This window comes from Eufriesea mexicana, unplaced genomic scaffold (assembly GCF_001483705.2).
Source record: "Eufriesea mexicana isolate 0111107269 unplaced genomic scaffold, ASM148370v2 scaffold415, whole genome shotgun sequence".
In the NCBI taxonomy this organism is placed as follows: Eukaryota; Metazoa; Arthropoda; class Insecta; order Hymenoptera; family Apidae; genus Eufriesea; species Eufriesea mexicana.
The window spans coordinates 366,352-394,299 of NW_016908639.1; the positions used below are offsets into that span (position 1 = coordinate 366,352).

Consider the following 27,948-nt stretch of genomic DNA (forward strand, 5'->3'; position numbering starts at 1 on the left):
ACATGCATTCACTATAAGAAATAAAAAGAAAGAAGAAATGATTGCAAAATTATGAATGCTAGGACATCGACTAAATGTCTTAAAGATCTTAGATTACGCTTAAAAAAGTATAAAAACCCTAAAATTCGTATGCTCGTAAGCTTGCTCTGTTCTTCACAGACACGAAATTAAATTCTCGATTAAACACGCGCTCAAAATCTAATTAGAATGGAGTAGGAGAGGAAAGAAGGATATTCAAATAGCCAGAGTCACTCGAGTGGCTGTCCGTTTCCTGATGGATCGATGGAGAATTGAAATTTTGCTCACAACCTTGAGCTTTACGATTGCATGATGTATTCACGGTGTAATTCATGATGTATTTATGGTGTACGCGCCAATAACAGTGGCAGTAAAACATGATTATTCTTATTATGCGATCAAATGCTAGCGCGTTATAATATTCTCACCCTTCGTTTCTTCACTTCTCTTAATATACTGGAAAAATTATTTATGGTTGTAACACCATATCAAATATAGAGTCATATAATTAATTCTTCGTGGTCCTGTATACAGTTACATTATATTTTCTGTTTCATTTTGCTTTTTTGCTGTTCTTTGGGCAAATGTTCTAATGGTTAATATATAACTTATTATTAGTAAGTTAACAAATATAACTTACATTATAAAGCATTAAATACTGTTCATTATCTTCCTAAGATAACAAGGAGAAAGAATAACATAATATAAGAGCCAATGATTCTCTGAATTGAAAGTTTGTTACTCAAGGCTTAATAGTCGTGACCTTGAAACGAAGGGTCGAATCATGATAATGGAAATGATACAATGTGTAATGAAACAGTACAATAACAATAAACTGTTCAAGTCGTATTCGCATATTCAATGCAGGAGCAAATCATGTTTTCTTCTGACAATTACTTGTTGGTACTTTTTATGCTAAAGTACAGTATTTCTTTATGGTCATTGGTTATTTATGATATTACGCCTCCATTGAAAACGCGTTCATGATAAATTTCCGCGGAAATCTTGATACCAGCTTAACAAAGATGACACCCGGGCGAGAGAACCAGTTTGTAGTTGCTTTCTAATAGGCGCTCTGATTTGATATGGCTGTCTCTGATCAGAACGCCTTCCTACGTTCAGAAAATATATATTATTCAAATTAAATCTAGACTTTAAAATATAGAATATAATCTACAATAATGAAATAGTAACTGAAATGTATTGAAATATGAGACTTTACACTACTACACGTTGGATTGACTCCTCAAGTTTCTCAATACCCTATTATAATTGTAACTGAAACTGTAGTCTACTTTTGAATGTTACATTGCTTTTTTAAATTCAGTTTTTAAATAAGTATAAATACTTTTAAAAGAAAAGTATTCTCTGAGTGTTTTGAACACTATCTGGTTCTCTTGAGACCGGAAGTCATCGTTGTGAGAACTGAAGATCCGTTCTGACTGCGGTTAAACCTGAGCGGGTTTCGACTTGCCGACGACCAGCATTATTTTCTGCAGGAACTTCGTGACGCTTACTGCAAACAACAATTACAGGAATTTAGTCTTTTAATCTATGTTAGATGAAGCATTCTAGAGAAAGAGATGATTAGTTATTACATTCGACTTGGAGTTGTCAAGCTGTAAAATAAATTATATCCTTTTCTATAAAGCAAAAATGAAGTAACATTTGCAACATTTAATTTATTCTTCTAAGTAAAATAAAAATGAAATAAAAAAACAGAGAATTATGTACTTATTTAGCGTGGTAATTAAACAGATTTAGAGACTGATTGGTACTCAGCTGACAACGCCATGACCGAGGAATTAAAGTTAGAAAAGTCAGCAGTCGGACATTGTTGCATAATTAATTTCAGAATTAATAGTATGTTAATCACAATTTGTATTGGTGCACCGTTTTAGAGCACTGTACGAGTAGTGTGCGTGGTGCTGATTATGTAGGTGCAACGTGCAAACGTAAATTTAAATAATGTTTAGCAAACTGAGTCTAAAGACGAATAATTTATTTTAAGACGAGTTAAGTAAATATGATGATAATTTCCACATTATTTAAAATTATATAACAGAAAAAATATCATGGAAATTTGAGAATAAAAATCGTACTGGTGAAGCACCTCTTGCTTAAGTGATTAATTGCTGACTGTGAATACCAAAATTATAGTATAATAAAATCTATACAATATGACAAAGATAAATACCCAAAAATATACACAGTGCTTGTGAAAGTTTAATAAAAATGATTAACATGCATGATAATTGAAAAGCAACAAGCTCAAACGAGTTGATGATAAAAATCAACAGATGCTAAGCATGCGTGACATGAAGAGAGTAAAATGTCAAAGTGTATCTTTTTTTCTTTGAACCTTAGTCTTTGGTCCGACGACTACCATCATCTTCTGCAATGTTTTGGTAACGGCGCCTGCGGGAACAAATTGCAATTAAAGAGAAACGGAACAAAAATCCTATTTTATTTGACAACATAAAAATAACTTAAGAGGAATCATAAAAACTGAACTATTATCACAAACTTAAGTAATCCTTTTAAATGACAAATTGAACATTTTTTTCCGTTGTTAGAAATTTCCTCTCGGATAAATTTTTGTGGTCTATACTTACCGACTCCTCTTTGGAAGCATTTTGGCTTGTTTTTCCACGCGATAAACACAAAGTACACAGGTATAGATGAGATGATCATTAGACAACCGTATCCTAAAATTAAAGATCAAAATTATATTAAATTCAAAATATTGATTGAATAACGTGGTTTTAGAATAATATTGTCAATAGATAGTACCTGTTTCTACAGGACTGGCGTACATGGGCACAATAGTTACAAAGAGGGTTGCAAGGATATAGATTATAGGAAAGAAGAGGTTTACTTTGATAGGCCTGGGCAGCTTTGGTTGTGTCCATCTTAGCCATGGTAGACAAAGGACAGAAACGCCTATGCTTAACTGCAATGAAAGACAAGATAAATTTTTATTTTTATTGACTGTTATCAATAATAGCATTGAAACTTGTCAATTAAAATAATAATTTTCAAACTTTGCTAACATATAAAATTTTGTATTCTATCATTTTTTATTATTCTTTCCTTTTATTTACTTTCTTCTATCCTTTTTGTACTTTCATTTTACTCTAAATTTTTATAAAATGGCCACACATCTTATCAAATGAACAAGTGAAATGTACGTGTTTATGGTTCAAAACGACGGTCAAGCGACACAAGGTAGGCACGTTTATACTTCGCTATGAAGTCGGATAATACCGTCAATTATAGCGAGCAGCACGAGCCAATTAGAAAATTGTCACTCATCCCGTTGTGCTAATAATTCGTAGCGAGTCAGGTACCATTAGTGTTCTACTACATCTGACCTGTGTACGTCCAACAATGTTCATTGTATTTCTTAGAACATATTGAGTGACAATTACAGGATCTCATTTGCATTGTAGTGAACTGTGTAAACTACTCCGTAATATAATTTTAATGGACGAACAAATAACGATGTATTGTGTCAAGGCTACGATATAAACTTCTTGGAAAGATTTTAACGATCTTCATTCAATATAGTAGTATTTCTTCTTTATTATTCGTACAAAGATGTCTCTTGTAGGTGTTGGATAAGAAGTGCCAAGTAAAAAATTCAAAATAAAGTATTTCTAAACAAATTTTTAAAAAGTATTTCTGGAAAAATTGAAAATTGGTGAAATAATAAAATGTACATTTTAAATAATTGTAAAATGAGAGCAATTTTTAATTTCTTAAATAAAATTTTTCTTACCCAAGTGGCAAAGCCAACGTAATTAATGAGGGCAAAGATGTCGGAAGAACAAAGGTATAGCATGGACAGCAAAGTCTGCAACAGATTAAACAGGATTCCAATCATCCTCCACACTTTCTCCAGTCTTTATCGATTACTGTGAACAATCTAACACTTCTAAAGAATCTAATTTTTTTCAAGAGATGAACGCAATTCCATCAAAAGATTGCACAAATATTTTCACAAACAATTTACTAGATTGTCATTTTTAATGAGTTTACAGAATGAGAAATGAGAAAAATGAAATCTTCCATCAATCAATGTGTACTTGAATACATGAAGTAGTATACAGCGGAAAAATTATTATATCTCTGTTCAATTATAATTATTTTAACTTCTTTCTCCTATTGTTATAGCTTTTTTTTCAAATTTGAGAACCAATGAAAAGAAAGATGTACCATGCAAAGAACAGCTGGCGTAGGAGTGAGCCTGGAAATTTGGATCATCGTTAATATTTCAGGCATCTGACCCTCGCAGGCACCGGCATAAAAAAGTCTTGAGGACGTCAGAAGAATTCCATTTACTGCACCAAATGTGGAAAGGGCGACAAATACTGGTATCGTCCAGGCACAAATTCCGAATAAACGATTCGCAAATGTCTAAAAAGAGAAAGATAAGCAATTATTAAATCACCATCAAATTTATAATCAAATTCTTTTTATAACTTATTTCTTCTTTAAAACTTACTTATCAACTAAACGATTATTACTAAAATAATAGACTGGTATATGATAATGTAACACAAAAATTTGTCCGGATATATGTATCAGAAAAGAGGCATATATGATATTCACAAGTAATATTTGAATTTACTTACAACCGCCACCGCCTCGCTTCCTAGAACTTCCAACGGACTCAGCGTCGTATAAAATGCCATGTTTGCAAGAACGTAAACGACAGTAACGAGGACGCACGAAATTGCAATAGCCTTAGGTAAATTCCTGAAACAAAGTGGAAGTAAGAAAACACACGTCCCTTTAAAAATGTAATTTTTACCACGATTAAAAATTCCTTTGTGTACGGAATGTTAGAAATGATCTCGAAATGGTGAGATGAAAATTTTAGGCGAGTCAAAAATATCTGACCTTGAACAATTTAGGATTCCGAACTAAAGGCCATGGTTGACCTCGTGTCTAAATCAATTGAAGGCGGGCTTTACGACCCCCTGTATTAATTAATAGATACACGAGATCCGCTGTTGCAATAGCTATTAATCGTTGCATGTGGCTATGGCCGAGACTCTTAAACGTTTTGTTCGGATCATGGTTCCGATAAATCCACTCGCATTGATCCGTTTATATACGCGAATTTAAAGCTACGTACATTGAAATTCGCACAAGAGATTCGAGATAAAAACAGAAAATAATACAAGTCATTTAATATTTTCACCACAAAAGGAATTTTCATTGTCGCTCTAGCATAAAACCGACGAATAATTTTCATACGAGACTCGTATACATGTATATACCACAAAAATTTACAGGTGTAATATAAATCATTTTAAAAATTCCTTTTCAAAAGCTTATCGCTACCAATTATTAATCCTTTCGCTATAACGAAAGTACATTTGAAGCAGGTTCTATTAATATCAAAAGGACATACACACGAACATTCACGAGTGCTTTTAATAAATGGATAACTGATATTTAAGGACGTATATATATATATATATATGTCCTGCATAGCGAAAGGGTTAAGTTGTGTCCCACATCTGGTAATAAATCAGTATCACGTGCATATCATAAAACTACGATTCGAATAAGGAATGTACGCAGTGTATACGTTCAGTCTATCTTCGATAATTAGAAATACAAGATGTGAAAAGGTACCAGAAAAGGACAGAATAACGTTGATCTTGAATTGCATCATATCAATGGATTTTTTCCCAATGATATTTCTGCAAAGAGATCAGTCAACGTGTCTACGTTCTTAAACGACTTTTCGCCATGAAATTTCCATACATTTCCAATTTTAAAATGCCTAGCTAAAGTGCTTGCATAATTATTAGAAGAGCAACTCCAATCAAAACAGCCCTGTCGTACATTTCTTCACCGTCAGATAAATTACAAACAACGTCGGTATTTCTCTTCATCCTCAAATAAATAATCGTCGTATCTTTCAGCGATTGCAGTTTTTGCGGCGATTGCTTTTTTCTTCACGCATTCAGCGAAATGACATATCAGTCGCTTACTTGACGGGGTCCTTCAGCTCTTCGATGATGAAATTCAAGTAGTTCCAGCCGTTATAAGCAAACAGTCCCGAATAAAAGCTGAGTGCTATTGACGTCACTTCTGTCTTCGTGTTGTCGAATGTGAAGTACTGCGTGTGTCCTGCAAAATACGGATAAAAATAATCGATCAAACCATTTCAACGAATATACCCCCAACGTGCCTTCGTTACGATCTCTCGTTACGAAGATGATTTCTCAAGATACTTAATCATTCTATAAATACGAAGGTTTGCAAGACCTACTGATTAAAATAAAACTTACCAATGGAAATTTCGAAAAAATTTATTATAGCAATCGAAATTCAGTTAAAATTCAACGCCAAAAATTGGACAAAATCTATCGCAGAAATTGAGGTAAATTTTGCTGCCATAATCGGTCCAACCTCCATACAAATTTTAATCAAACACCGGGCAAACGAAATTTAACACCATAAACAACTGGAAATCTACTTCAACGATTAGGCTCTATTTTACTCCTGAGATTAGATCTTTGATAGTTAATTACAATCAATTCTTCATATGGCCATCTTAATGACATAAATATTAATTCCCAAAGTATCCCTTGAAAGAAGAAGATTGGAATGTTACGTTTTCCAAAGGACACATTAGACCCGGAAGCCTCAATTCTGACAATTGCGTGGCCAAGTGGGGTCTCGCGTGGTCCCTAAGCGAGTATCTGTTAAGAACGCTCATCCGTAAGGTGGATGCAAGGTCATCCGCATATTTCTGCTCATTAGAAATCATTCTTCCCAATAAGAAAACGCGAGGGCTCGCGGAGAGTTGAGGCACAGGATTATTTATCGAATGACAATGGCTGCAAGTGCTCGTCGTGCCATTCACGTCATTCCACCGTTCCACGATAAACTCTCTCGCACGATCGTTCGACGCAACTTGTTGAAGAGGAAAAAGAAGTTCTCACGTCGATAATTCAGCCGTACGGGGGCCCATTTGAACGGAGTGAATAGGTCAATTTAAGCGATTCCTTGCACGCACACCGTGCACCTCGAATCGTCCGCGTCTTCAGCCCACCTTTTTGATTGGGCAAATTGTCTCGTCCGGCAAGTGAAAAGACGCCTAACGGTCTTATACACTGGCTCTCAAGGGTGGCGTGGGTGGTGGAACATTAACACGAGGAGCTTTCTCGTTCTTGACCAAGAAATTGCCAACGCTGTACTGCCTTTAACGCGGAGCAAACAACCGGATCCTCGACACGGAAACTCCCTTATGCCTTCTGCCAACTTGCCGTTCCTTCGCTCGACCAATCTCGAGGTCACGTCCAGCATAGTCGTGAGTTAGATCGCGACGGAGTCCATAGAACTGGACTAATTATTCCGAGTCGTATCGTGAGAATAATTTTAATTATTTGGGTCAAGTTATATATCAAGTTTAATAATTAAAGCAACAAATTGGAGTCTGAGTCACTTGGCCTTGATTTCTTCTTGGTTCCATTTTTCACATATAATACTTATTATCCATGTATATGTTATTATATACATACATCTGGTGTCGTATATGTTTAGTAGTTTTTAAATAATTGTTTTTCTTCTTATTGGAAAATTAATTAAAATCTTGAAATTACTTCGTGCTAATTTCACTGTCGTCCAATTTTTGTGACAAAATGAATGCTGTTAAAGAATTGACAGTTGTCAATATTAGAATTTCAAGATTTCTTTGGTAAAACAATTTCCTCTTGAAAATAAAATTCTTCGATAATACGTTGATTTCGTTACTAGAACTTATACGAGAAACTAAAATCCGTTTAATTCCTTTTTGCGATGACTGATCATTTCGAAAACTTGAGTACCATAGGAAATCGTCGAGTCTTCTCTAAAAAACGGATCCATCGATCACGGAACTTCACGCTAATCCACTTCTTTCGAAATAATATTCCTAAGGCTGAAAATCCATGCAACGATCGGCCGACTTTCGAACGAATATTTGGTTTATAAAGGTTTACAAAGAATGACAGGACAAAAATCGGTCACGAACTGCGACGATCGACAGGCCACGAAAGAAACTCAATTTACGCGAAGGGAGAAAGTCGGGCTGACGCAATGGCGGCGGTTGTTTCCTTCATCCTATATGAAACAAGAGATTGGGTAACAATGAGGCGTTAAAAACGAGAAATAACCTTCGTTTTTCTTCCGTTGAAAGTTAAGTTGCAGATAATAGGTAAATCTCGGGAAATTGGACTCACCAGTGAACAGTTGGTAAACTCCAGTGAAGATGATGATGAACAGGGCGAGCAGTTTTGCATACGTGAAGATGTCTTGCACTCTGGTCGCCCATTTTACGTCCCAGCAATTGATGAACGCTAAGATGCCTGGAATGTAAATTGTTCGAGAAGGATTAATAGTCACGTAGTTAGGAGTAACTGTATGTTAGAACTTAAATATAAAAATTAGGGTTGTCGAAGGTTACCGATAGGAATGACTGTGATGGAAGAAGATCTTGGTTGTTGGGTAAATACCTTGGTGTAATAGTACCTAAATGTAATATATATTAATTTAGTAGTGTTTCCATATGATTACTCGACTTAAGGAACTGTCCCTAGAAATTGCGATACTAGCGCCAGGAGAAAAATATTGGCAACGCGAGGACAATATAAATCCGTGAACTTTGATCAGCTACCTACGCGTGTTAATTAAATTCATTAACCGATGGATTTAACCGAAGAAGCCTCTGAACATGATTCTCGATAGCCAACGTTATAACACGCGACTATTATTGGGCAAACTTTTGCGTCGACCAAGTGACAGTACAAGAAAGATTACCTAATGTTAACGAGTGCGTGATTACGTGAAACGCGCGTAGCTGGTTCCGTTTCTAGACAATCGGAGATATCGAGATCGTGATCGAGGTATCGCAATGGAATTCTTATTACGTCAGAAGTACTGTTAACGATACTATGGCTTCGGACTATGCCATGAATGTGAAGTTAAAATTATTATCATAGTAACGGTATCGTAATTTAAACAGTGTCCTAATTAAAAGCGCTACAGGATAACTTGATCCTGCATATCCCTATGTCTATTTTATAATCGTATAATCATTAAGATTCTAATATTCCCGTTTCAATATCACGGTACTAATTAATTACAGTACCACAACAGTAGCCTTGCTTTAATTCTGTCTTCAACACACCTTTCTAAAATAACATATAATGGTTACGAATCTCTCAAACAGTTCTTAACAACGATCATTATCCTTGAAAGTAACACGAGTACAACACAGCGCTGCTTGCACCACCCCACTTCCAAGTGTAGTCCAACTCAATGATACTTAAGAGCAAACGGCTCGTGTTTTACATGTGTCCAATCATTTTCCCCCGACCTTCCGTAATTATGCAGCTGGCGTACCATTCGTTTGTTTAGCGAACTGCGTCAGATAGATCGATAACATTAGCATGTGGTGAGGTATTTTATTTTACGGAACCGGTTGAGTACGTTAGCCTAGCGTTTCAGACTAACTGGCACCAGTCCAACCAACCATGACGACGTCAGGGGTGGAATCGACCGTGGATGACTATCGACCTGTTCCCTGGTGAACGAGGAAGCGAACTGACCAGCTGTGCTTCGATGAAACGCTCGTGTTTACATAAATGTGGCATTTGTCAAGCGAATGGTCACACTCTTATTTAAAGTGATATAGATTACCTCGTCCTACCTGCGTATTTTTATTCTCTTATTGAATATCGGGTATTCAAGGATTTCCAGTATAATTTTATCTTCGATACAGCATGATCTCTTCAGATTTCGTTCGTGAGATATTTGTCTATGAGATACCGTTTGCAAACTGAATCTGTATTAGATAGTTTACAGTAGATGCTATTCGTTGCTTAACATTGAAGACTCTTGGAGACTAAAGGGACACGATAATACAACCATACGTAGGCTTGCGTAATAGCCAATGATCTTTCAGTGTCATGGCCTCACGTGTCAAAATTCTGATGCAACTAGCCGGTGAGTTTGCATTTCCAACGTGTATAGAATTCCTTCGTCAAATTGGACTCGATAAAATACCCAATACCTCAGGCGTATTCGAACAAGCTCTTTCTAAATATCTTTTAACATTCTCTAAACGTTTAATTACACGTACAATTTTACATTTTCGTCCTTCATCATCGTCACTGTCGTTTTTATTATCCTTCCATCGAGTTGTTGTTCCAATCATCGTTATTCCAACGTCGAATTTGTCTATCAGACAAAGATCCAATGGCTTCGGGAATACAGTTTCGTCGACATGGTCGATATTTCGCATATTAAGGGCATTCTAGATCCCCGATTTCAAGCTGACACCCAACGTCGAATGTCTATCAGACAAAGATCCAATGGCTTCGGGAATACAATTTCGTCGACATGGTCGATATTTCGCATATTAAGGGCATTCTAGATCCCCGATTTCAAGCTGACTCAGTGACACAGCTAGGCCGACGTCGATCGGCGTTGAAATGGTATCGAAAGGAGGTTCATCGATCGCAATGCAAAAATACATGTGCGTGTAGGACCGTGAAAAAGATTCCACCTCGCAATGGCTGCTCGGTTCCTTCGTCCTTGGCGGATTCGTCAGCGAAGAAAAGTAAGAAATGCCGACTGACGCAACATCTCGAAGAATATCGCGAGACTTTCCGCCCTGTTCCCCTTCTCCGGTTGTTCCTTCGTTCTAGTGTCTTCGCCAGTGCTGTCCTCCACGACTCCGAGTCCCTCGTGTGATTTTCTGACCAACGTAGTATCTTTATTCCTTACGACGAATGTATGCAAAAATGAACACGAAATTTATTAAATCTATAGAATCATGATCTTCAAAATCGTTGAAGTTTTAATTATTTACACACCTTTCGCGAATTAGAGTACGCAAGATTATACGAAGTCACTGATAAATTACAAATTCTTTTTCACACTAGAACTATCGAAGCAGTCGAAAGGTTTTGCATCTTTTCTCCTTGTAATTAGTGGGAACATGCAGGTGCTTTTAGTAATTTATGTTAACTTCACGTATATGTTTCTATTTTTCTTATTCCACTTCGATCGTTGTTGCTTGTGACTAGTATGTTTAGGTATAAATAGTTGCAGATAGGTAGTTCCAGTGTTAGTAACATGATAATACTTTTCGAGAGATTCATAATAAACACGGTTACCATTTAAGTATAATTCCCAATCTTTATTACGACGAGATACCATTCTATTTTCAGTAGGTTTTCGAAGAAAATTCCCAATATTTACTCTATTTATTCTTAACTCTACTGTTATCAGAAGCACGGTATCCAGACCATTGAGCAACTTCCCAGGTCAATCATTGAGCACCTCGCATGCATTTTTCTTTATTCCTACAATAATAAAATGAGAGATTTAAAACAGGAAAGTGTGCAAAACAGAAGGCGATAACACTCACTGACAAAGGGAATTGTTTACATTCGGACTGTCCTAAGTAGTCATCACCAACTCGTCCGACTTCCAGTGTTAAATCAATTTTCTCTGCGTCTACATCAATAGCAGCCGATCAATTGCTTCGATTTTCAAAATAATTTTTCCACAGAGCCAAGCCTCTGAAGATACCACTGGTCTTCCACTTCTTCTGTCTGTCCTTCCTCTTCGCATCTCGGTCGCGATTCCTCTTCGCTCTCCCCGGGACCCCTTTCGGCGAATTATGCTGTTGCGGCTGCCAGTTGACACGTTATTAGAAGATTAGGTTTAATCGCAATGGAACGTGATTGCTAGCGCAGCCTTTTCACTCGATATTGCCAACGTCTCTCTCGTCTTCGACGACGCCAGCTCGATCGAATCGTCCGCATCTCCACTGGCCGATATATCGATCCTCCTCCAGCGGTGTCAGTGCCTCCGTTTCACTATGCCCATTTACTTCTTCAAGACTTAACGAGTAGCGGGAAACACGCTGCGTTTCGCCCATGTACCTGTGTGTCTATTAGACACCGTCGTAAATCAAAAACGTACGTGGACACGCGTGTTTCATATGCGCGCAGGCACTTCGTTGTTACATTAAGCATCCGTGTACCCAGCCATTTTACACTGTGCATGTTTAGATACCCGTATAGTATCGACTCGCTTGTATACATTGAACTCCGAAGAAACGGGAATCTTACGAAATTACGAATCTCGATATTTTATGAGTATACGGAGAAGGTGAATTAGGTTTAGAATGAAATGAATTATGAGAAAAAGAGGCTCCCTGACGGAATATTGGGTCGTTGGCATTTCGGGTTGCATGCTGTTGCACGATGAAGGCGGAGTTCAACGACACGTGACTTGGCAGAAGTGATTGTCCTGCGAATTAATTACGTACAGTTTCGCTCTGCTCTCGCTTGGCTTTTTTGACACAGACATGTCTCCGTTCGTTTCGTAAAGAATAGACGCGTTTGTTTGGAGAATACGATTCAAGTATGAAACGCACGAGCAAATGTTTCTATGAGTAATTGCACGTTAGACCGGCTGGATTTCCCTTGGACTTAATTATTGATCTTCATCACTGGAGGCTCGTTCTAGGAACTAATTTTCTCCTGCACTATTACATGCGCGCACCAGCGGAACATCGTTCGAAGTGATCTGAATGAAAGAACGACGAAAAGCAAGCTGATTATCGCGAATGAAATTTTAATACACCGAGCAAGCTTCTTTTAAACATATTTATAAAACCGACTCAAATATACGCTTCGATTAAAATTTCAAATCGAGATCCTACTTAATGACCGATTTATTACTTGATACCCTACGTCATCCGCTTCCTCGCCATATTTGAATTTCAAATTTACCATATCTCATGACAATATTGTTTCCGAGAAGAAATTAAAAATAAGGAAAGTGGAAAAAGAAAGCTAAATAAACTCTAAAGTATTCAAAAGAATCCAACTTTCTCGATATCTTATCATCTATATAGTACAATATTCTTTCTAGGAAACGATTAAAAATAAGAACCTTTGCCAAAAAGAATACATGAATTTCAGAATACTAGGAGAGAAGTGAAGAGATACATATTCGTTATCACGCATTATCGGTTCCTATTATTCCGCTACTGGTATTTCGAATTCAATTCCGCGCTATCCGAAGCGCGAGGGTTTGAATAAGGAAGAAAATGGGAAAAATGAATTTCGAGGGACGAAATGGTGGCACAAAGGGCCAGAACAAACGCGCGAGAGCACAGAAAGCTCGCTTCTGGCGGATTCATTCGCTGAAAGTAGGAGACGCCATTACGTTTTCCTCCGGTCGCGGAAATTAAACGGAGCTCGTTTCCTTTCAACGGCACTTTCGCGCGCTATCGGAAAATCCTTTTCACCGTTCGAGTTCCGCGACATTTAACGCGTTATTACGTCCATCGCGGGACAGACGCGGTTCCGGCCTAAGCCGCTTCCGGTCGCCAGGAAATAATCGCTCGCCCGCGCATCTCTAATTAACTACCGAACGCCTGTCGATTGGTCCGCGCGAAAGAATGTAAGGAGATTGCATTGGAAATAGGATTAAGCGATTATTGGGACCAGCTGGTCGCTGATAATCCCGTGGTTTGATGAATAATTCGTCCGGCAGCGAGGAGACTTGGATTAGCTTGGTTGTTTGGAAATTTGGCTAACTTTCCTAATTATTTAATGACCATTATTTGGAATTATTAACTCGTCAATGGCAGACGCTGCGCTGTGATTTATTAGTCCCTTTTCGAACTGATTTAGGTAATTAGGTAAGTGATTTATTAGCTGTTCGTTTGAACGATATCCAAGAAGCTGAATGACACTAAACAGACCATAAAACTAATTCACGAGCAGACCATAAAGCTAATCCACGAATAGATCATAAAACTAGATTGTAAAACCGATGGTTTAATTTTGTTGAATTTCGTCGGGGAAATTTTATCCTTGTAAATGAATCCAGACACGAGCAAAGGCTATGCCTGTTGAATAACGCTAATTTGCATAAAGTGCGATTACATCCTGCATACTGCTAATGTGTTAACAGTGTATTTAATATCGTCGAATTAGGGAATTGCTGCTGACAGAGATACCAGTGTCGGTTTAGCTTTGGAGAATTTTGTGGTTGGTGTTATGTAACGTCTGATAATGCGTATTACTGATATAATTAACGAAGCCATTAGTAATATTGATAATATTCACGGAAACGTTGAAAACAGTAGTAGGATGATCGCATTATCGACTCTGATAGTTCCCTACATCATAGCTACAAATGTAATATTTACAGTTACTATTATTTAAAACAATAATGATAATCATTACCATTAATATGTCGTTAGATGAATCTTATCGAAATGAAAATATCTCGACAATTAAAATTCCATCGCAATTAAGCCAAGGTTAAAAAATTCCTAACACTTCGATATTTCCGTAAATGGACGCATTATCCTTATTACATCCAGCACGCAAAAAGCAGCGAGTACTTATCCTAAGAGATAAAAACGTTGCGAAACCTCGACAATCGAATCCAACTCTTGATTCGCATACCTTTCGCTGTGCAAGGAGTATGAAGCACGTTTCGCTAGCAGAGCCGGGTATATTTCCCCGTTGTGTGCAATTCAACGCAGTTTTTTCGGAACGCTTTGTCCGCAGAAAAGGAGGCGGAAGAGGAAGACAGAGAAAACCGAAGAAAAGAACAGAATATTTCTGCGGGCACGTGTTGCATACGCCATTTTGTAAAACGATATATAAGACTATATAGAAGTCTAGAGGCGGAAGAACCCCGGCGACCACAGGAACTCGATATCTATTCTGTGGTATTCCCTTCGAGGGATTCCCGAAAAATACGCTTTTTCTCCTCTTCCTGCGGGATTCATCGAGTCAATGTTGCTTGGCTTTTCCTTCGTGGCTGAAGAATCGAACGCTGGTTGGTTATTGGTCATTTTATAGCGACACAGAAGCTTAAGGAGCTTGAAAAAGAGGATTCAGTTTAATCAGTGTAATCAAGGAAAAGAAATTAATGGAGTATGTAATGGATTTGGAAATGTACCTTTTGCGTGTAATTTTAAATTTGCCATTCCTTAGGTAAATTTCATTGCTCAAAAACCTTATTTCCATGTCACATTATATATTCATATCTGGTAACTTTTTCCTATTACAACAAAAAAAATTCTTATCAGATAAGAGCCAATTATAATAATTACCCAACTGCTTATTTTTTTGGAAATTATTACATGTGTAAATCATTGTATATATACAAGAAATAAGAATGTTCGATTAAATATAGGTTAGGTAATATAGGTTATGTAACTGAACTTAAAATATAGATTTGTAGAATTCCAATTTCGCGATTGGGGAATTATTAGGGGGGATTTCTGTTGGAAAAAGAGACGAACGATGAGTTTACCGCGAAATTTGACTAAGATAACGAGTAATATCATTTCCTGCTACCAATCACCGGAAATCACGACGTCACGACAGCAAACGCGGAAATTCCCTTCAGCACAATTCTCGAAAGCGATCCCTCCGGTAGATCACCCGGGATCGATCTTACTTGATCACGACAGATGGAGGAAAAAACACGAGGTGTTTACGGAATGCTCTTACATAGTTCTGGATACTGGCGTGCAACATTTGTCTCGTTATTACTCATGCTACAGTTGCTCGTTGAAAAGGAAACAGCGGCTCGAAGGCCGCCATTACGATCGTCGCGAATTCCAGCTTGAACCGGCGTTTCTTCATCGACCGACCAATCAACTACCGATTTAACCCTCTTACAGCTAGTGTTAAATTCGTACTGACTTCATTTAGAAGCAGAATTTCATCATAACATGATCCACATTTATTAACAATAACAAATTGATCTATTCGTTCATCCGATGAGCTTTGAGGTTAGATCGAGGAACTAAATACGGAATAGACGATTCGCATGATTAATAACGTTTGGATAAACGCGTGTTCGATGATGAGTCGGAGTGTTAACAGTAGACAAAATGGAGTACGACGAGGTTCTTGAAAAAGGGTTTGAGAAAATCCTCTTTAGGACACGCTAACAACCAATTGAGCTTCCAGCCAGTACGGATCTCGTTTCCACAACAAAAGTAAGACTTTAATCCAAAAGATATCCGATTTTAGCTTCCATTAATTCCGAGGCCGAGGAACAGAAGCATGATTCCCCTGGAGGATTCATTAAACCGGAAGAAGGACGTTCTCCAGGTCTCCGAGGGATGTCCTGCGTTGTTGGAGGGAAAACAAGAGGCTAGGCGGCACCGAGTCTAGGATTATTGAAGGAATTACAAATTGTTCACGTAACAGGGCACTGCATTAGCTTCGAAAGCTTCCCCGAAGGACGCAGCGACAATGAGAAACGGGTAGTCCGCTTTTCTCTGGGAAGAAATGGTCAAGGACCAGGCAAGGATGTAATTCCGTGGACCATTAGAATATTGGTGATCTCTCTGGACAAAAGGATTCCAGGGGAAACGGGGACATTTCCACTGCATTTCGATCCCTAGAGTACGACTCTGATGAAAGCACTTACTTTGAGACATTCTTCAGCTGCTCAAGCTGCTTACGGTGCGTCAGAGATATTTGCGAGAAATTAAAATACTTCAGAGATATTCCTGATATTCTTGATAGTGTTAATATGCCAGAAGCATGCTACTCCACTGAGAATTCTTTCACGCGTTCCAAAGAGCTCGTGGGATTAAAGAAAATTTGAATATAAATATACAGGAAATTTCATGACACTTTTGTGCTAGGAATAATTATACTCTTCGCACATTTTTGTAACAGGCGATCTTTCGTTTCTCCATTTTTAACGTTCTCCGAGTCTCGAGGGATTAGAAGTTTGGGACGCAATCGAGGATTTGCATTTAGATATTCGAGTAGAGTCAATTAGATAAATTAGCACTATCGATGTCTAGATCTTCGTTTGACTGTATTTACTTTTGAGTATCGTTCGTCTGATGTAAGTTTTGAACTGCGTTACGATAATTGACCGCTGAAATGAATACGGTGGAGTCCAGTCAAAAGGAGACGAGTCAAGAGCCGACTAAAAAGATGAACAACGATAAAGCAGAGAAAGTAATTCGATTAGTCGACGCTGGTAGTCGTGAATGAGGATGGAACGAGCATCCAATTGCGGAGTACAGTGCTATATGGTGTTCTCGGAACGGTCAGAAAATCTGTTGGTCCAATCAGAATCATTCTGAGGGGGGTCCTCTGATAAAACGAAGAGTCACAATCGATTAAACGACGCTTGGACGGAGAGCTTAATTTCCGTGAGAATAAACAAACCCAGTTTCTTATTGTGGATTTAAGTTCTTCAGCCTTTTATCAATCAATTACTTGTGAATCTAAGTGATGATGCAACTGATTGCATGCGATGCGACTCAGCTTCCATCTTTATTATTTTCTTGGCAATTGGAATTTTATATCTCTTCTTATCTTCTTCTTTTTCTCAGTGAAAAGAGTAAGGGGATTCCTTAAGAAATCTTCAGCCACTGTTGGGTGCATTGACATCTCCTTCATTGGATAGATAGATGTTTGACAAGATGTTTTAAGCAAATAAATATATGTACAACAATTAATACCGAATAAGGAATGAGACAACTCTCAAGAAATGAATAAGAATTTCTCTGTTCCTTTTACTGTGAATTCAATAAGCTCTAATGTTCAGAATAACCATTATCTACGGTTATAATTGTTAACGCGAGGTTACAGAAGTCAATTACAGAGATAAAGATTACAATTTACTTACAAATGCAGCACGCTGCCAGTATCCTCGTGGCATCGTCCGGTGGTGTACAGTCCGGGAACACCGGCTTCAGCACGTAAACGCTGAAAGTCAAGGCCACGATGGCCTGACTGCAAGGCCGCACTATCATGCACTCAACCCAGAGCCTCATGAACGCCAGGAAAGGTCCGAAGGTCTCCATGATATACGCGTAATCGGCGCCCGACTTTCTGATCATGCAGCCAAGCTCTGCGTAACAGTATGCTCCTACCTGTCGTTCGACAAACAAACAAACGAACGGCTTAAATCGTGATGAATATGGATATACACGATATCGCGACATCTACAAGCTTTTAAGAACGATTTATGGAACGTCTCTTAGTCAGAAACTGCTTTGAACAGAAAATGAAGAACGGAATCCGTTTCCGTGTGAAATTAATAGTTAGAACATGGTTCGACGTTGCTGACTGTTTAACTTTCTCCTCTGTTTCTAACAGCGATTTGCAAGTGCCAGTATTATAACGTTCCATTAATATATACTTCATGCATGGACAGTGATCGACTTGCTACCGTATCAGGTTAGCTCTCTTCTGAAATCGCTGAGGGAATGTAGACCAACGATTCTAAGTGATTGATCGATCACGCAAGAAACTTCAACGTACACTTTAATCTCGAATTACATGTATCTTATAATTAATCCAAGGAACGCGACTCCAAATTGTCTGAATACCGAAGTATGATTTGAGCTTTACATAACTGCCTCAATGTAACATTCGTGTAAGAAAGAGAAATAGCTTTCCAAACCACATGGGAACCAAAACCTGAATTTCAACGTAACTTCTAAATAAATCTTCAACTTTTTGCAATGTTGCTTATAATAAAATCTTATTTGACACAGTAGGAATTGCAGTTCCTACTTCTTAAAATCCCAAAGCTTCATGGAATCCATAGATCCAAGATTGGTTTCTCCACATGGTTTCCAAAGGTTCCTAAAAACTTTATGTCTTTTATGGAGCGAGCTACTAGCGAGAATCGAACTATCGACTGAAAGAAGATGAGGAGGATGGTGAACGTACTGTGGAGAAGATACCGGAAGCTGTCCACACCAGAAGACTCGCATTCACGCTTCCTGTGTTCTTGAGAACACCGGTCGGGCTAACGAATATGCCAGATCCAATAATGGAGCCGACGATCACGGTGATGCCATTCAGCAGGGACATTTTCGCCTCCAGCTTGATCTCGTCGTTGCCTTTGTCGCCGGTCGGAACCGGGTCGTACGGTCCCTTCTCGCCATCCTTGATGCTTCCCGACTTCGACATCCTTCCTGCAACAAGCGAGAGCAGTGGAACCTTGTTAATTTTATTTCCATGAAAATCGATGCGCTTCGATTTGTCAGTTCATTCATAAAACACATCAAACCTTTTACTTGCATTTTTATAAAGATGTAAATATTGGTATATAGTTTGATATATTCGATGGTAGAATATTGCTAAATTAATATAGAATATTGCTAAATTAATATAGAATATTGCTACGATACTTAAATAAAAATACTTGAGAAAATATAGAAGATAAGCGAGAAACTAAGTGAAGAGTTAGTGAAGTTGCTTATTTAACAGCCTTGAATCCCAAATTTATTTTACATGAGCTATAGAGACTTCATCTCCCCACCATTTGTTAATATTCGAAATTGAAATCATATTTTTCTTCATTCAAAAGCTAGCACATTTTCGCGCAAACAGATCTTATAGCTAGTTATACTGTATTAAATTATCTACATGTTCTATAATATTTTCGTATGTTAATCGCGTTTCCATCATTTAATGGAAGAGAAGTTCTAGATACTTTTCTATTTCTCCCCAAGCATTTCTCCGGAATCGAAAACACCACCTGTTGATGGATCACGCCGGCACGAAAAAGGCATCGTACGAAATATCGTGTCTAAGGCGGCGATTTTTTACTCTCTGCTTATTCGATTCATTAGATAAAAAGCATTGTTTCGAGAAGCAGAATTGGAAAAGCCACAGCTTATCGTTGCTTTGCTCCACTTTTACCGAAGGAATTTCCTCATAGGAATTTCCATCGTTCCTTTTCCTTGAATAATGCATCTTGGTAAGAAACGATACGTAGGGTTCTTACAATGTAGCTGGTCCGGCCAATTCATCTCTCGACTTTTCGCAGAAAAATACGCGAAGCTCGATGGAAAAACAAATAAATTCAGTGTCTTTCTATTATTGCTTCAAAGTACAGTAGAATACAGCCTTGAGTTTCTGCATGACTAATGAATGTCTTAATACAATTATTGGTGCAATTTACAGGACAAATTGATGAAGCTGAAATATACTGCAAACATTTCCCAGAACGTTCATTCTTTGTTCCTTGTATCTGTATTAAGAAAAAGAGAGAAACTATCTTTATCGTAGTTACTTCACACTAAGTTGGATAATAAATATCGAGCATATGTAAGATCTAACTTCATTGATTAAGAGGTATAATTCCTTAATTGTAAAGGAAGGTTATCGATGGATAACCTGCTAAATTAATATTACGAACTAATCAATCGATCTCACACTGGTCTTCTTTAAATACATAGTTAAACGAATGGATCTTGGTATTCGATTGATAATAAAATTAATGGAAATTTATTCGCGCATAATAAAATGGCTTTTCCATGAACGCACAATTTCTCCTCGTGTCAGTATAAATTATGCTAAAATCGGTTAGATACTGATGGAAATGTAGTTCACAGGGGAAACAAATGATACTTTGTTATTTACGTGCCTAACTCATACCTTTCTCTGTTATTAAACTCATATAAAATCGTATCTGAACAAGGTTCCAAACAAGGACGAGCTCGAAGAACAAGCTGTTCATGTAGTCGTTCAGAAGATGTACATTGCCAAATGTAAATTTAAATACAGACTATTAAAACTGGTGTTTCATTTGCATAATTAGTAAGACTATCCTCGGCCAGGTATCGACTGTCGTCAGACGAGATCGTTGGAGCGCGACTTTTGCCAGCTGATCGCGTCATTGTGATTTTTTCCAATTCTCCATAGCGAGTGTGGAATTAGCCAATGGTGTTCACGAAGCTCGATACACACCTTTCTATCGCTTGGTCGGTCTTTATAACGTCGTTTGTCTGCTCTACTTCAGAAATTTCCCAAATATTAACTGAGAACGTAATCGCTGTGCAAGTTTGTTATTTTTGTTATAACTAGCATAAGTCTACACTAAAAACAGTGCTAGTAGCGGAAATTTTTCTGTAAGATAACGAAATTGAATTATCATAGTACTACTGTAGATTAAAATGACTTAAAAACATAGAAAATCTAGATAACGAATACCTGAATTTTTTAAAAATATTTCTTATTCCAAATTATACTCTTCCAATTAATATTTTTGTAATAAATAAAATTTATTTAATGTAATACTTACTATGAATAAATCTCTTTCGAGTATTTAAGTATTATATTTTATTCTGTTTAAATAATAAATTAGAATGACAAATTTTTTCCAATCTGAAATTATTTTAATTAATATCAATTACATAAGCACCATAAAAAAGAAAAAAAAAATATATATATATATACTTTACAACTGTGCATAATTTCAATTAGCACCATCAATAATAAGTTCATCGTATATACACAGTAATTTCCTTATATCCTATAAATATATCTTCCCCCTCCACCTCATCCCAATTAAAAAATTAGAACAAGATTAAGTCCACTAAAAATCACTTGAAGCATTATCATATCAACAAATCAAATTAAGAATCACGTTATCTGTTACAAAATAATTTTCATTAAGGAATCATAAACATATCAATCCAACTGGCCAGCATACCATATCAATTTGTTCATTCGAGAGAAAACAGGAGATAATGCACTTTATCTCAGGCATAGACATTCCTCATTCACTGCAGAAGCTAAAATCCCTTTCCTCGACGTACACTTGAGTTATCGATACTAAATTTAACCTTGCACCTTGTTTCCCGCGATAACAAAATGAATTCGTTGAAAACGAACATTAAACCCACCGATCGAGATAATAAACGCTAAGGTTATATTTACCAATCAATCGATTTACTTTCACATACTCCTTATCGATCGAGTCACATCCGAGAATCGTCCACAAACATTCATGCACCGATGAACACACATTTTTCGACTAACAATTTCATTCAACTACACGCGAAACGAAATTTCGTTCATACACCACAAAAACTGTTCGTCTTTTGCACCGATCTTTTTCTCGAATCGCCATCGATCGACCAATCCTGTCCACGAACGTCAATACACGCCTTTCTATCACCCGACATATTCGAAGGTGACAAACCAGTTCTTAATCCACTACTCCCCTCTATCGATCGTTTTTAAACCAATAATTTAACCATACTACGAATTCCCTAATTGCTTTATAATCGATCGAAGTCGTGATACCATGATACATAAGAACCGGCCAGACTTAACTTTACCTTTACTGTGCCTTCCCATTCCTCTACAGTTTATGTTTTGCAACACTAGTACGGATTCGAATCGATTTTTGTGAATGGTCCATGTTAAAATTCCACTGGATAATTAAAAGAAATTATTCGATTATACCGAAGAGTTAGGTTATATTCGATTTCCATGGTTAGAGACAGTGAATTTTCCTTTAGAAATAGAGATTGGTAGAGATATGTGTATATCAATATCTGTAAGGAAGAATATAAACAGAAGAAAAATCATCGAAAGCGAGTGTTTGTATATAAACTACTACGATATCTGTGTTTTAACACCGGTTTCACTAGTGAATATTTCATATTAATTCAACAACGGCACTACACGAGACATCAATCATAACGAAACCTCGAAAGAAAATCCTCGCTTCGGTAGCATTGACAAGAAATTAAATAAAAAGACACGTAAACTTTTAGCCACTAACGTAGAAAGTAACATTAAACCGGTAGCAAAACCTAAGATTAATTCTCTGACGTATGTAGTTATAAATTATTTATTTTCACAAAATTACAAGACTACACAACCTCAAAGAAAAATAAAACGCAAATAAATTCGAATCACTATAATTTTTAAATCAACATAATCCAAACATAACCTCTGACATTGCTTCGTTTCTTTATCACGTTTCTACCTTACCGATAAGAAGCGAAAAGCGTCGATGAAATTCAAACTATTCTTCTATTCAACATACCGAATGTTCCGTACGTATCTCGCATTTTTCCTCTTCGTTGATCTTCACAATCCTTGTTTATTGGACATGTAAAACGGTCGACCCGATGAAAATCGTCCTCTAAACGTCGTGTCAATAAACGCGGGATATACGCACGTGATTGAACGAAACGAGCAACATCAACGTAAATCGTCGTCATGCCGCGGACAAAAAGAAACGAAGAATAAGGCGACAACGTGCACGAGAATACATCGCACATAATATCGATAGGGAACAGTCGCAATCGATAGTCGATCCTTTCGCGCGTTTATTCGGACGATTGAGGTAAACAAGTGTGTAATTGTATCTACGCAACCGCGAGGAATAATTTACAACCTGACCACATGAAAAGAGAGTGACTTATCGGCTGAGCGTCTCGATGAATTTTCTACATCGATTTCATCACGATTTCTTAGTCACAGCGGAAACTTCACGGATTTGTGCACAGTATATTTTTAAATATACGGCTGTTTTTGTCAGAGGATGATACATCGATACTGAAGGTCAATCGTTTCTGCGTTCAAGCGTTGAATTACATACATACTCGATATTTTCGGTGCGTTTTGGAAATTCCTATCAGGCTAATCGTCGATAATAAAGTTGCGTCGATAATAAGAGTGTCATTCGGGTAACACATTATAATATTTTGATAATTATCCTTGGCCCGGAAGATAAGTTGAACGTTTGGTAATGAAAAGTTATAGGTTAAGTTATAGGTATCGCGATTGAAAATTTGTATAATTGGACTGTGTCACAGTATGGAAATATCATGAAAGAAAAATGAATGCAGCTTACAGGTTACATATAAATTACGTTTCTTACGATTAAACATTGATTGGAGATAAATTACAAACAATAACGAAGACAGTAATCTAGTTTATAAAACCATACCTCTATAATTAAGGCTACCGTGTTAAAAATTTCATATCATATAAAATATTACTGGAAAACCAAAAAAGGTAAAAAAGATACTATCACATTCTGGACTTTCTCCTTATGCTTATTCTTCTTTCCCCTCATTCTTACTGCTTTATCTGTCCATCTATGTACATACATTGTAAATAAAGATAGGCAGCATGTTCGTGTTGGAACGGATGACTACTTGTTGAGTCTTAACGCAATCGACACCCTTTAGGATCCACAATCAAAGAACAAGTTCACAACAAACGATACCATGTGAGTCTTATGATCATTATTAATGATTACACGATGCCGTATTTCGTTTGGATGCAGCGTTATCGAATTTCTTTCGCATCTTGTATTCGGAGATAGCATATTATTTCAACCATATGATAATTGCTTATATAAATGCAATTTCTTTTGTGTGCAGCGATAAAAAGCAACAACACTAGAATATTTAAATAACTGAATGCAGAAGAAAGAAAATATTACTGAACTGACAAATATTGTGCAACGTTATATTCATGAATTGTTTATTTTCAAATAACTGTAGGTAAACATTGAACATTGAACATTGCAAAATATTTTGTTTTAATTTTTTTGTGGGACGTGTCAATTTTAAGAAATCTTTTATGACCCTAATAAATAAAACGAACTGTACTAGAAATTTTAAATGAAATATTTGTACAATTATATATTATTTTAATTTATAATTAATGTGTTTAAGTATATTACTTTAGAAAGTTTTCCATAAGAATTAAACGAAACATAATACTAATTTTAATAAAATTCAATGAAAAGTAGCAATAATAAAATTAATAAAAAATACCAAAACAAATGATATTTTTTCTTTTATTTTAAAGAAATAGAGCCTTCTTTTTGGATTCTTCGAAAACATAATCCATCATTTCGGCGCAGTATAAACTACCGGTTGCCGAAACTTGGTTGCACAGCTTTATTCCTGAGCTCCTGACAAGAAGAAACGTACAAGCAACCCCTTTTAATTCAACGTCCTAATGCGACAGACTTGGCAGCACTCGTACTGCTTCAAGCTTGTTCCTCAAGCTGCACACGCATGACATCAAGAAATCACGCACACGCATGCACAACCGTATTATACACGTGATCCCTTTCATCTGAGGGATATACGGGCGAAAACTTTGTTCTGAACTTACCCATAGGCGAACTAGGAACCCCTTTTCTCGACTACTGGTTCCATCTTTGCCTACTATATTCTTGCTGGAATCGCATGAACGAATACGGCGCAATATCGTTTAACAACGTTTTTTCTACTCGAAACTACGGTATAAGTAATTATAGCAATTTCTAATATTATAACTAACGCGAATATTATCACTCTTTTTGTATTCACTTTAAGGTTGAATTTAAATACGATTTTAAAACAAGTTAAACATCGTATATTTTACCGAGTTGATTATTTGCAAGTCTACTTGTTCTTATTACTATGAAAATGGTTTGAGAATTCAGGAAACATAAAAAATGACTTGTAGTAAAAGTAAGTAAATTATAACATTTTTAGATAAAAGAATATCACTGAACTTATTCTGATAATCGACATAATATATGTCACTGTATTAAAAATAAAAAAATAACAGGATAATAAAAGAATAGATAAGAAACTAAAATAACTGCAATTTGGAATAGCATTGACTTACTTAACTTACATGTATAATTTACTCAGTAAATTCCTGTTTTTAGTCATTTTACTGTGTTTTGCGTATAAAATTTAAAAGTTCATGGCCGAATAAATTCGAAACACCTAACCCATAACAATTTGGTTTCATGCACGTTCATCGAGAAAGAATTCAGACGAGTCTGGAGGTTCCCCAAACTTTCGTGGAATATTACGTCAGTTTTTATTGATTCTACACCGACACGTCGCTCTCTTTGCCGTCTAACGGGAACATAACCTGTACTTAAGACAACCGTGAAAGATAACTGCGTGTTATGAATCCCTTCGGTCAACATAGATTAATGGAAATTATTATTAAAAATAATTTCCTTCGCGATTCACTTGATGGACATGACCAACCTTAACCTAAAACTTCCAACCTTTACAAAACTTCGAAATCTGAACATTAATATGAACAGCGATTAAAAGATTATTATTCATATTATTATTTAATGGATTTGATTGATTTCTTTATCTTTTTATCTATTAAAATTATTACCGAAAATACCTACTGAATAATCTTTCAATCCATTTCCATATTTTTCTAATTCCAAGTTTGGTTTAGATAATATTTGTAAATCTTTGGTTAAAAGATGCCTAACCCTCAGATATCTCACATCATATGTTTACCAGCGTCATGCTAGCGACCCTACGTATCTGTCAGAAATGGTAACTAAACATGTTCGAATCACGTTGGGGATGTGTTATCGATCCGTTTGCAGGTCGATTGTTGTGATAAGGGACGAGGCGTATTTTGTAATACTATACCTAGCTGAACACGATCACCTGCAGCATGCATCTAATTTGAGAACTTAATTTGTATAATTCATTATCAATATCAAACATTTATTACAATTACATGTACCATGTCATTTATACCAATCACAAACCTTAGGATGAATGACCAACGTAACAACCATGAGTTTATGAATCTCAGTTAACTATACTACTAACAGGAATTGTAATTATTTATCACATTATATATAGCATCCATTACTATTATTATCAAAATTATTAATATAAAGGCTGTATGCACTTATGATGTTACCATTTCTAGGTTAACTTATAATATCTTATTGATAAAAATTTATATCCCTGTTACTGCAAGCTGTGAGGATTTAGATACAGTGAGAATCTTAATTTATGGCTAAACAAGATTTTCAATAAAAGATTAAACAAACCAATGTATAATACAAGGAGTCGAAAACTAGACACTAAACAAACTCATACCACACTACTGGAACCTATGTGCATAAATAGTTGCGGATATATTGTATCTATTATGGTGTATCTATTAATTAGTCAAACTTTTCAGAGTATACTTCTCACCAAAAAATTCGGGAATAATTTCAGATAATTATGTGTTCAACAGTACATTAAATACAAAGGTTGTTACAAGAAAAAATTGAATCCAATCTCGGAGTTAGATGGTGGAAAGACAGACAGGCATGGTTAACCTGATATTCACAGGGTGCGCTAACCGATGGAAGAAAAGGCCAGTTTCCACTAGCGTGAACGTAGCGGCGTGGCTGCTAAAAAAATCAATAGACCACGTGGGTCGCCGACCGGGTTTTCCGAACCCAGTTTTCGTCCTACGTTATCATAACGGAAAATCTGACGTCATGCAAAGAATTTCGCAGTTCAGCACAAAGAAGAATCATTGCCAAAGAGGACTAGCGACATCTCTACGAGGAGGGTTGTTTTCATTCAAACCACCACCGTATCCAATCTTCTGCATCATGGCTTTCACACCATTGGTTGACACTATCATAACATTTCATAGACGAACATCAATAAACTTATCTCGTAAATTTCACCAAGAATTTTAGCCAATGAACTCTTTAATTTTCTGATTTTCTACAGGAATAAGTTAGCTACTCTATACCAGTGGCTTCATTGGCCATAATGCACCTTGCATAATACAATTCGCAACATTATCGACTCAATCTAACACGATTACTCAACGTCCCAACCTTTAACTGTTTACAGTCGTTCGCGTCATATCTTCGGCGACTTTTCATTCAACATTCGTTACGCTTATACAACCCTCCGCGTATACTAAACATCAACGAAGAATACAATGAAATTACTTACCGAATAATCAAGCGTATTCGGAAGAAAGCGTTTAACCACTGGAGAGTCTAGTGTTCCCGAATGTCACTGGTCACTAGTGTCTATTCTCTATCAACGTTTCACAGAGAAAAATTACCGGGAGACGATAATGTCCGGCGTGCACGTGACGATCGTACTCAGAGCATCGTCCTTTGCTAGTTTCTGTTCCGGTCGAATAATGGCTTAGATGATATGATTATGGTAAACCAAGAGTGGTTGTGATCGAGCACAACGTAACACGAGGATGAGAGGAGCCACGAAACGTGCGGTACACTGGTCGAGCTCTGAATGACTGTCGTCGAACGTTCGTTCCGTTC

The 27,948-nt window shown here is 36.8% G+C and overlaps 1 protein-coding gene across 3 annotated transcripts; it reads right to left on the reverse strand.

Annotated features, from left to right (window-relative positions):
* Positions 1-45: 45 nt before the first annotated feature.
* Positions 46-27,948, reverse strand: LOC108545650 (Y+L amino acid transporter 2). Of its 3 annotated transcripts, XM_017897372.1 has the most exons (12): positions 22,909-23,071; positions 18,789-19,036; positions 17,737-17,983; positions 8,265-8,390; positions 6,030-6,168; positions 4,656-4,779; positions 4,237-4,437; positions 3,800-3,874; positions 2,812-2,971; positions 2,634-2,726; positions 2,381-2,436; positions 1,461-1,534 (listed from the first exon to the last, which is right to left on the reverse strand). In XM_017897372.1, exons 1-12 carry the CDS (start codon positions 22,931-22,933, stop codon positions 1,532-1,534), a joined length of 1,497 nt encoding a protein of 498 aa, XP_017752861.1. In that variant the 5' UTR covers positions 22,934-23,071; the 3' UTR covers positions 1,461-1,531. The 3 variants fall into 3 exon arrangements, with proteins under 3 accessions (XP_017752862.1, XP_017752860.1, XP_017752861.1); XM_017897373.1 differs by lacking the exons at positions 2,381-2,436; positions 22,909-23,071 and adding an exon at positions 27,614-27,948 and having other exon boundaries at positions 46-1,534; XM_017897371.1 differs by lacking the exon at positions 2,381-2,436 and having other exon boundaries at positions 46-1,534.

Bases quoted from the DNA above. Each gene is read 5' to 3' on its own strand.
- LOC108545650 (XM_017897371.1), bottom strand. From the start codon at position 22,933: ATGCGAGATACGTACGGAACATTCG. The intron at 6,169-8,264 runs GTGAGTCCAATT...CGTATTTTGCAG, and splicing joins AGTTTACCAACTGTTCACTG to GACACACGCAGTACTTCACA. The intron at 3,875-4,236 runs GTACATCTTTCT...AATCTGTTGCAG, and splicing joins CGCCAGCTGTTCTTTGCATG to ACTTTGCTGTCCATGCTATA.